Source organism: Sceloporus undulatus, unplaced genomic scaffold (assembly GCF_019175285.1).
Source record: "Sceloporus undulatus isolate JIND9_A2432 ecotype Alabama unplaced genomic scaffold, SceUnd_v1.1 scaffold_16, whole genome shotgun sequence".
NCBI lineage: Eukaryota > Metazoa > Chordata > Lepidosauria > Squamata > Phrynosomatidae > Sceloporus > Sceloporus undulatus.
In genome coordinates this window covers 3468709-3478442 of record NW_024802938.1, presented here as the reverse complement: position 1 = coordinate 3478442, position 9734 = coordinate 3468709, and the positions used below count along the sequence as shown (strand labels likewise).

General features: G+C 43.6%; 1 protein-coding gene across 2 annotated transcripts; it reads right to left on the bottom strand.

The window, feature by feature from the left end:
- Positions 1–919: 919 nt before the first annotated feature.
- Positions 920–9111, bottom strand: LOC121917390 (terminal nucleotidyltransferase 5A-like). 2 transcript variants are annotated; one of them, XM_042443330.1, is made up of 3 exons: positions 8925–9111; positions 6869–7492; positions 920–4460 (listed from the first exon to the last, which is right to left on the bottom strand). In XM_042443330.1, the coding sequence occupies exons 1-3, from the start codon at positions 9003–9005 to the stop codon at positions 3681–3683; spliced, it is 1485 nt and encodes a 494-aa protein (XP_042299264.1). In that variant the 5' UTR covers positions 9006–9111; the 3' UTR covers positions 920–3680. The 2 variants fall into 2 exon arrangements, with proteins under 2 accessions (XP_042299264.1, XP_042299265.1); XM_042443331.1 differs by having other exon boundaries at positions 8906–8988.
- Between the last annotated feature and the right edge of the window lie 623 nt (positions 9112–9734).

Below are 9734 nucleotides of genomic sequence, written 5' to 3'. Positions count from 1 at the left end.
TGTAAAGAGGATATGCAATCACTTGGGATCCACATAGCAAACATAGAAATATGAGCATTTCAGAATACCCAACATTAAAATGATTTTAGATCCTATCGTACTGTAAAGAAACAAAACCTGGCATCCTTTTTTTCTCTTCCCTACCACTCCAGTTGTATCAGAACAAATTAAGATTTTTCTTGATTCACAATTCCTCCAGCAGAATCGTGACATTGCAACTGAGATATCTTACACTGAAGAAAGCGGCTTTGTTTCATAATATTAAATTCTGATGAATGAATAGTGCACATTCTACAGAGTATCAGTCCTTTCCTTCTTGTGAAAGTTTATTACAACTGGAGTGGATGTTGGGGAGAGACATACCTGGACCCCATAAAGAGCTCAACAGGGAACCACAGAAACCAACAGGTTTTGAGGGTGTGCTCTGATTTTCATTCTGACTAGGAGTCACAGTTTCTTTCCATCACTAACACCACTAACACCTTTTCTTAAAGCAACCAGCCACTTAAAACAAAGACTTCATAAATTTTAACTCAGGGACATGTGTACAGACTATAACAAAAAAAAATCACTGGAACCTTAAAACAGAGAGGGGGAATCTCTATTTAATCAAGTGAACCAAGCCCTAAAGCATTCAGTATAAGACAACCATTTGTTGATTTTTATCTTCAAATGCAACCAAAATTTGAAAAAAGACGTAATCCCAAACTAACAATGTCAATTATTTGGTTTTAAAAAAAAGATGGAAAAGCCTGCTCTTAAGGAAAATATATAATGTGTTATCAGCATTTTGGGGCTGCAGCACTGCCAGAGATTCCCAAACCATTTCAGTAGTGGATGACTCATTTATTTGCAACGAAATAGCTGTGGTGAGAAAGGACATACCGCATTACCAGCTGATCCTATTTTCCCAGCCTTCAGTTTGGTTTCCGCCAGAAAGTCCTCCAAACAACCAGAGGCTAAATTCTTGGTTTTGACTAGAACCATCTCTGTCTTGGCTTTGCTGCTCTGAAAGGACAAGTCTGCCAGGAGCAAACATTTCATTTTCACAAGTGAGCACTGATCAAAATGTGCATGTGTAGGATACACACAGAGAGACAATGATATATACATTTGTGTGAGTGAGTGGCTGATTGTAAGTGTGTGTGCATGCATTTTCAGGCCATAGTTAGTAAGCATCAAAAGGATGCAGTGCAAAAGTGATGACAGAGGGCTTCCAAGTCAAGACAATGACTGACCAATTCCTGACAAATTCACATAGGAGAGGGTTGAGTAAACAAATGGTGATCCTGTTAAACTTCATTTTAGAAATAAAAAGGATGGTAAAAATAAGGGGGGGGGAAGCTTCTATAATTTAAAATGGGTAAAGAAAAAAACATTGTCAGAGCTTTACTGGGACAAAGGGACACTAACCTGACTGCTTAGCAATTTACTAATCCCGCCACTTTAAATATTTTATGCTGCTTTTAACATTTCTCTGCACGCGCTGCATATATACAGTACTGTTTCATTTGATTCTACAGTGGGTGGCATGGTTATATTTTTCTGTTCAGTGCTATAACCATAAGTTCTTTCCTTAGCATGAAAAAAACCCAAAATGTGGGCCACAACCCAGCACAACATTTCAGAGCCTTTTAGCCCACAGATTTTCTGTCCATGGACTTAAGAGCTCTTAGCTCTCTATTTGAATGCTTCTGAGGTGTTCTGTTAGATTTTGTTTGCTTTGAAAAGGCCCTTGGCTGGAAAATTAAACTCTTTTGTATGATAAATCACCACAGTGGTGGAAGAAACACTCCTTGTACAATGATTTCCCAGCTCTCTGATGCTTGAGAGAAAGGAAATTAAATCAGATTATTTGTTCCAATGATTTGTTTTAAATAAGGTACAGTACTAAGCTGGAAAATGCAGTGTGACAACCAGATCAAAGTTGTTTAATTGTTGCATAATATATAATATACATTTTAAACATCTATTCAATGTTCTTCATAATGGTTCATTTCACATTTACTCACTTCTAGTGGTCGTGGAATGCACAGTGCATTCTGCTAGTTTAAAATATATATTAATAATGAGTATTTAGATCAGTGGCTAAAGCTAAAATCTTTAGATGTCAGGGTTAATGTCTCTTTAAGCCACATTGCAATAGGTGTCTAACACACCATAGAGGTATGCAGTCACAAAACTAAGTGAGATAAACATCAAAATCATATTACAGTACAAAGTTGGAGAGGAAAGTGAAATGTTTGTCCAGACTAAAAACTGATGTAGCTCAAAAGTAACTCAGTGAATAACTATTAAGATCTGTACCTCCAAACAAATGCCTAATTTGAATCCAAATTTATGTATGACTAGTTTGTTTATCCCAGTTTTCTGGTGCAGGGTAATGACTCTCTCAGCAAAATGCCCTCAATATTCTGATATCCTGTTGCAGACTGGAAAACGCACTTTATTTTATGTAAAACATTCCTTAAAGTTGCTACATTTTTCTAGACCATATTTAAAATGTGTGTATATATACATAACATGTTACATACACACATATATGCACACATGACAAATAAACACACACATACACACACGTACCTGTGATAATATCACACCAACAATATAAACTTTTTATAGGTATTTGCCAGGAAAAAAAAAATAGTCATTTCCTCCACCATTTATTCACAAGCTTTTTTTTTTAGTTTCTTGTGTCCCTGATTAAAAAACAAAAACAAAATGCAAGGTTAAACCACAAAACTATATTTTTCTCACTTCAAATTTTCTGAAGGCATCAGGCACTTTTGTTTAACATTTGTGTATACAAATATAGTAATCACTCTCTCTCTCTCTTTCTTTTTGTAATAGTCTACTGTGTTCTCTTTGTTTAGATAATTTGTCTGAGAAATCTTTGGTCCTGAAGCATATGTTGCTTGCTACAGCTGTTTTTCCTTGTGTTTTTTACTTTTCCACATTTTTTAAAAAAATGTGAAGCATGCATACAGCTGGAAATAATGAAATTTGCTATCACCCTGCACAGCCCTCCTTATTTTTCTTTCTTTTCTTTTTCTTTTTTAAATAACTGTAACCATCTACTGCTCTTCCTTTGGAGCAAGTTGTTACTCTTAAAGCATTCTATTCAAGCAAGCTATACATTCTGTGGGATCATTCCACTTGACAGCACTTTGATGCATGGCCAAAAGGCAATAATTCCAAAATATACCTTATTCCAACACAACTCTTGTGTTAGGCCACTAATTTTAAATTCCTGAACACAGATTTAGCTCCCTCCCCACGCTCATATTCTTCCCCTTTGCCCCTCTTTTTTTTTGTTGTTTTGTTTTTGAGATCCCATTTTTTAAAAAGGCTTCCCAGCTTTCCCTATGTCATAGCTATGGGAGCAGGTGTTGCCTACCCATATTGTCATCAAGCATTCCTCCCTGGTTTATTTCAAGGGAGTCTGTTTGCTTTTTATGACAGGCTTTGTGCTCTGTGGTGGAATCCAGTAAGTTTTTGGTTCTTTTCTAAATCTTGCGCCACTGCATTAAGTAGAAGAACCAACAGCTTCCCCTACAACTCAGAAGCCAGAGCAGATTCACCGCTATATGGGAACCACCCTATTTTCCAAAGGCGACAGGCACCCCCTCCCTTAATGGGCTTGAGAGAAAACGTTCTCCCACTAAGTCCGTTAAAACCTGTTAATTACAGGGCAACCAAGTTGAATATGTGTGTTGCTGACAAGGAAACATTGGCTGAACCTGGGCGATGTAGTAATTGCTGAAGTTGGCATCTGCGACGTATGGGGCTGGCTGGTAGTAGCAAGTGACATTGGCCACATTGGGGATGATATTTTGCTCAGCCAGCACCCGGATGGCCAGCATGGTGATCAGATTTAAAGTCTGTCTCCTCTCGTGTCCCATCAGGCACACTGTGCTTTCATTCACCACGCCATGAAGGGTCATGAGATAGTCATACTTGCGGTCCTCCAGTCCCACAAAGTGGTTCTGCAAGTACGACTCCAACTTCCGTTGCTGCTCCCCGATGTCTGAGAAGTCAATGAAAAACCTGGAACACATGTATCTCTGAAGAGACTTCATCTCTGCTTCCGAGGCAGCCCTGAAGCCTCTTACAAGGAGATTGCAATACTTAAGGAGACCACCTCCCCTGATCTCTTCTGGATTTCGGGTGGCAATGATCTTGTTGCAAAGGTGGTCAAAGGCTTCATTGAAATCCCCATAGACACTTTCCCCAATGATAGTTGGGTGAAAAGTTTCAGTCATTGGGTTTTCAGAACATTCGTAGAACAAGAGGAGCGAGTCTAGTTTGATTTGGAACGAATCGACGCTGAACTCAAATTGCCTTCTCAGAGAGTCCACAAATTTCAGCTCCACATTTTTGCCACTGTTGTTGGACAAGGAGATAAGACTCCATCGGTCTGAATCATTGCACACTTTCACCATTTTCTGCACATAGGCCTCCTACAATTTGAAACACATTAAGAAGAGGAAGAGAAAGAGAGAAAGAGGCAGATGAGGAAACTAGAAAAAAGCACCTCCTCTTCAGAGCCTTCATTTGCATTTGATCCCAGCTCCATCCTGCTCCAAGCTTGCAGCCCATCCGTTTACAGAGCCCAGGCATAAGAAAGAGACACTGTAAACAGATTTAGTATGTGGTTTTGCAGACATGCAGCTGCAGAGCTCCAAAGGGAGAGGGAGTGTACATGGCATGGCAACTGCACAAAGGACATATTCTGTAAGGATTTTATTCAGGTTTTTCATCCAGCGATATGGAATTGGTATATCCACATTTTCAGACAAAGCACCAAAGAAGGGACTCTCTTTGCAGGTTTGCAATTAAAATGTTGCAAAAGCAATTACTATCAAATTCTGATACTTGTACCATTAAAATAAATATCTAATTGATTCCCATTTGAGGGAGAGGAAATGCACATATATTCTGGGAATGATCTGAGAAATCATCCTATGTTTCCCTTTCTCCAAACCAACCCAGCAGATTAACACCTGAACTCAATCAAACCTCTTGGATGGAGCCTTTACTGAAGTCGATAGGACAAAACAACAACCACCCAGCAACACTCCTTGATTTCAAGGGGATTAAGTTTCCCTGAGGTGAATGAAGTTCAATGCTGTAGAGCCATCCTTCTCAGCACCATAGCCACAGATTATGCTAGCAGGGCTTCACAGGAATGCCCAATACTTCTGGGAAGATAACAGGTTGGAGAAAGGCCAACTGAAACTAAGGTGACCAGACATCCTTCTTTTCTAGGACACATCCTACATTTCAACCTTCTATCCAGGAAGAATTTTAAAACGTCCTTCATTTTGAGCATTACTGAGAAGCCTGAATATATATTTATGTGAGTGTTTTTAGCTTTTATTTGGTCATGTCCTCCATTTTTCTTGAATATCTTACACTTCACAGTGCCTTGTCCTCCTTTGCAGTGAGGACCTCTGGTCACCCTGGCAGTGAGGGCAATAAGCACTGGGGGGGAAACTTGGGGGCAACTAAGGAATGCATCCAAGGCTTTCAAAAAATCAAACCAGACAGTGGTAGAACAGAGTTCTTTCAGAAGGAAAAATCCAGCCTTTGCATCTCATTTGTACAGGAACTGAAAGGAAGACAAGGGAGCGCGGCTTCCCTCTAGCGGTCCCTTCCTGCAGCTCAACCAGATCCAAGCTGAATGCAGTTAAGACAAGGGAAGTCTGATAAGAAATCAGCTTATGTCCCAGCACTTGGGGGTTGATCTGAGTGATGGGTCAGACTGTAGTTCAAAGTTGTGGGGATCTCTTTTCACTCCAGGGACAAATATATGAAGCTGCTTATCAAGAGATTTCACCTGAACATTAGGAAGAACTTTTTGACAGTAAGAGCTTTTTTAACAGTGGAATACACTCCCTCAAAGTGGAGGTTTTAAACAGGCTGGATGGCCATCTGTCAGGAGTGCTTTGATTATGAGTTCCTGCATGGTAGAATGGGGTTGGACTGGATGGCCCTTGCAGTCTCTTCCAACTCTGTGATCCTAACTCCTATATAGACTCCTCCCTCTCCTCCTTCTGAAGTCCCATCCCAAATTTCAGGAGGTAGCTTTCCTGTCATTAATCCTGTTCATTAACAGTGAGAGGTAGGGAATAGGAAAGGGATTTCCTCTTTCTGCATTTTGCGTGGTATTATTATTATTATTGTATGCTTTCATTTCTGACTTATGGTGACCCTAACCTATCCCAGGGTTTTCTTGGCAAGTCTCTGCAGAGGGGGTTTGCCATTGCCATCCTCTGAGGCTGAGAGAGTGTGACATGCTCAAGGTGACCCACCAGTATGTCTGTAAGCATTTTTTAAAGCCTACAGCACTCCATATTCTGACCCTGTTTAGCGTGCAAGATCAGATAGGTGACCCAGTGGGTTTCATTACTATTTTTTACAACTAGGCAAAACAAGGGCCAGCTCACCTAGCGGCCACATCCCTTCCCTTCTTGGAAATGTATTTGAGGAAGCAGACTGAAGTCTAGGAAAGCTCATACTGCCAGCTTCTTTCTTTCAGTGAGTCTCAGAGGTGCCACAAGATCTATGTACTGATTCTACAGGCTAACATGGCTATATCTTTGTATTATATCCCTGACCTCCTTAATGCAGTCCATCCATCTAGCATGTGGCCTTCCTCTCATCCTCCTTCCCTCTACCTTCCCTAGCATTATGGTCTTTTCTAGTGAGTTATGTCTTCTCATGGCACGGCCAAAGTATGACAGCCTCAGTTTTGAATTTTGAATTCTTCCCTTCTTGGCTCACTCTTCCAAAGGTTACACAAGCTGTACGGACCCAACAGGTCTGGCTTGGGTTGGGACTACAGCCCGGGGCAGACTGGGCTTACCTTGAGGGTGAGTGGGGTGATCTTCTCCTTGTTGACCCCTTCGGGGAGGAAGTCCAAGAGGCAGTCCAGGACAACGTCCTTGATGGTTTGGAACTCGCCTTCGCCCTTGAGGTCGGCGCAGAAGATGAGGTCCAAGTCCTTGTAGCCCAGGCCGCTGTCCTGGTGCAAGACATGACTGGCAGCTGAACCGTTGAGGCGCACGTCTCGAACCCCGATCCGCTTCTCCTCCAGGCGGCTGCGCACCACTTTCACAATCTGCCGGGGCTGCATCTCCAAGGTGGGGAAGTTGCCCCGGCCGTGGATTGGGATGGTCTCGCTCAGGATCCCGTCCAGACGCTGCACTTGAGCCCAGCTCAGCACATTGCACCGGCTGCTGTTGCTGCTATTGCTGCTGGTGGTGGCAATGGTCGCGGCACAGGGATCCTGGTGGGACAAAGGGACGCCAATATCCTCATCATCCTCTGGAGGAAGAGGAGCAGCAGGAGGCGTAGGAGGAGGAAGAGGGGGGTTTTCCTCATCTGCCATGCTCCAGCCCCAGCGGTGCTTTCCCTCGTCCAGCAGGGCTCCCCAAGGCCAACAAATACTCAACCTGATCCCTTCCTGAGTTGGCTTCCTCCTTCGATCCTAATAATAATAATAATAATAATAATAATAAAATTTATTTATATCCCGCCTCTCTAAGCAGATTTGAGTGGCTAACAATAATAAAACAATACTAAAACAATACAATAAAACATCATAACCCATAAACCCTCCCATCCACAATAAAATGCATTTTAATTATAAACTAAGTTGGGCCAACTGAGGGGCAATTGATGGGAGGAAACGAGGGAGAGGGATGGCAAAGCCATCAGTGCTTGGGCTCCATAGTCCTAGGGTCCGAAACACACTGCAGCAAGAGCCTAATTTGAGATGGCTTCAACTGCCCTGGCTCAATGCTAGGAAATGCTGGGACGTGTAGTTTCCTCAGACATGCACATCCCAGAGTTACTTCGCATTGAGTCAGAGCAGTTAAAACGGATTATTTCTGCAGTGTTGTGTTTGGAACCAGGCTGCATCCACACTGGAGAAATAACCCGGTTTGGCACTGCTTTAACTCTTTTCTGGCTCAAGGCTATGGAATCTGGGAGTTGGAGTTTGTAACAAACAAACAAACAAACAACAAACAGTTTGTTACAAACTCCAACTCCCAGAATTCCATAGCCTTGAGCCAGAAAAGAGTTAAAGCAGTGCCAAACCGGGTTATTTCTCCAGTGTGGATGCAGCCCTACTGAGAGTCCTACGGCTCCAACCACTAACCCCAGGACCCAGGGGGACCAGAGGTCCTCACAAACCACCGCCAAATGGAGGACGTTGCGGGGGGGGGAAAACAAGGAAGGACATGTTAGAAATCTAAAACCCCGTTTCTTGCCCCGCTCAAAATGGAGGACAGCTTTGGCATTCCTCCTGGGCTATGGGAGGCTAAAAGGGAGGACGCGGTCCTGGAAAGGAGGACGCCGGGTCCCCCGAGGAGATCAAAACAGTCCCTAGAAATGGAAAGCCCTGCTTCTGATTAGTGATGCTCAAAAGGGAGGACCTTCTGGATTGCTCCTGAGGACAGAAACTGAAAGCTCAAGCACTCCCTAGAAATGGAAATCCCTGTATTTGAGTCCTGCTCAGAATGGAGGACATTTCAGAATCCCTCCCGGACAGAAAAGAAAAGCTAAAAGCACTCAAATAGAAATAGAAAGGCATGCTTCTTAGTGAGTTCTCAAAATGGAGGACCTTTTGGAAATCCCTCCTGGACAGAAAAAAAGCTGAAAACACTCCTAGAGAAATGTAGCATGGAGGACACGGGGGGATTCCTCCCCGGACAGCCAGGCTGAAAAAGGAGGCATGCTTCTCATGGCAGAGTGGGGGGGGGGGGGGGTTGAACAATGTGCAATGCTCAAACCACTCAATAATCTCATTCCAAAAAAGAAAACGCCACGCAGAAGCCACGCAGAAAACCCCCACCACCACCACACCACAACTCCTTGTCCTGCTCCGTCTACACACCGGTCTGGATCCGGATTACCTGCGCAGGTTTGCAAGGGGCTGCCTCTTGTGGGTCGGGGAAAAGCTGAGGGGCTGCAGCCTTATGGGGTCCTAGAGCCATAGTCCCTTGCTAGTTGGATAGCTTGCTTTGCTTGCCTTGCTGTGCTGTGCGTGCTTTGCTTGCTAGCTGGCTGTCTCGCGCTCCCTCTGGGTTCTGCCGGGCGAAGCGCCTCAGTAGTTTGTTATATGGGGCTGCTCGCTCGCTCGCGCTTCCGGGGCTCCCAGCCATCACCCCCCGCCCCCTACCCCACGCCCCTCATCTGCATAAGGGGCGCGGCCTCCCGCCTCGGCCACGCCCCCTCGTTTGCATAAACAGCTGCCGGGAAAGAGCCTTCTCCCTGGCAACCATCTCCTCTTCCCCCCGCCCCCCAGATCCCTCCTTCCTCTTCCTCCTCCTTTCCTTCATCCCTTGCCAAGGTGGGTTTTTACATTTTATATTATTTGATTTGATTTCAATTCTTTTTATTTTATTTGGAGCCCAACCTCCTTTTCCTTCCTTGCCAAAAGTGGATTTTTATATTTATATTTATATTTAATTTTTATTTTAGCTTTCTGGAGCCCTCCTCCCACTCCAAAGTTTCTCCTCCTCTCTCCTCCTCCTTTTCTTCCTTCCTTGCCAAGAAAGGTGGATTTCTCTATTTGACATTTCTATTTTATTTTCCTGGAGGCGAGAAAGTTGAGACTGAACTGGATCGAGCTAGAGCTCCCCGGAGGGGGCAGGAACCGGGAAAGCCTGGGAGGAACTCTCTGCATTTACAGAAGCGAAACAGATCCAAGCAGGAGAAATATT

Coding starts and splice junctions, on each gene's coding strand:
- LOC121917390 (XM_042443330.1), bottom strand. CDS start 9,005: ATGGCTCTAGGACCCCATAAGGCTGCAGCCCCTCAGCTTTTCCCCGAC. Junction 7,493..8,924: donor CCCCTTGCAAACCTGCGCAG/GTAATCCGGATC, acceptor TATTATTATTAG/GATCGAAGGAGGAAGCCAAC. Junction 4,461..6,868: donor TCACCCCACTCACCCTCAAG/GTAAGCCCAGTC, acceptor TTCAAATTGTAG/GAGGCCTATGTGCAGAAAAT.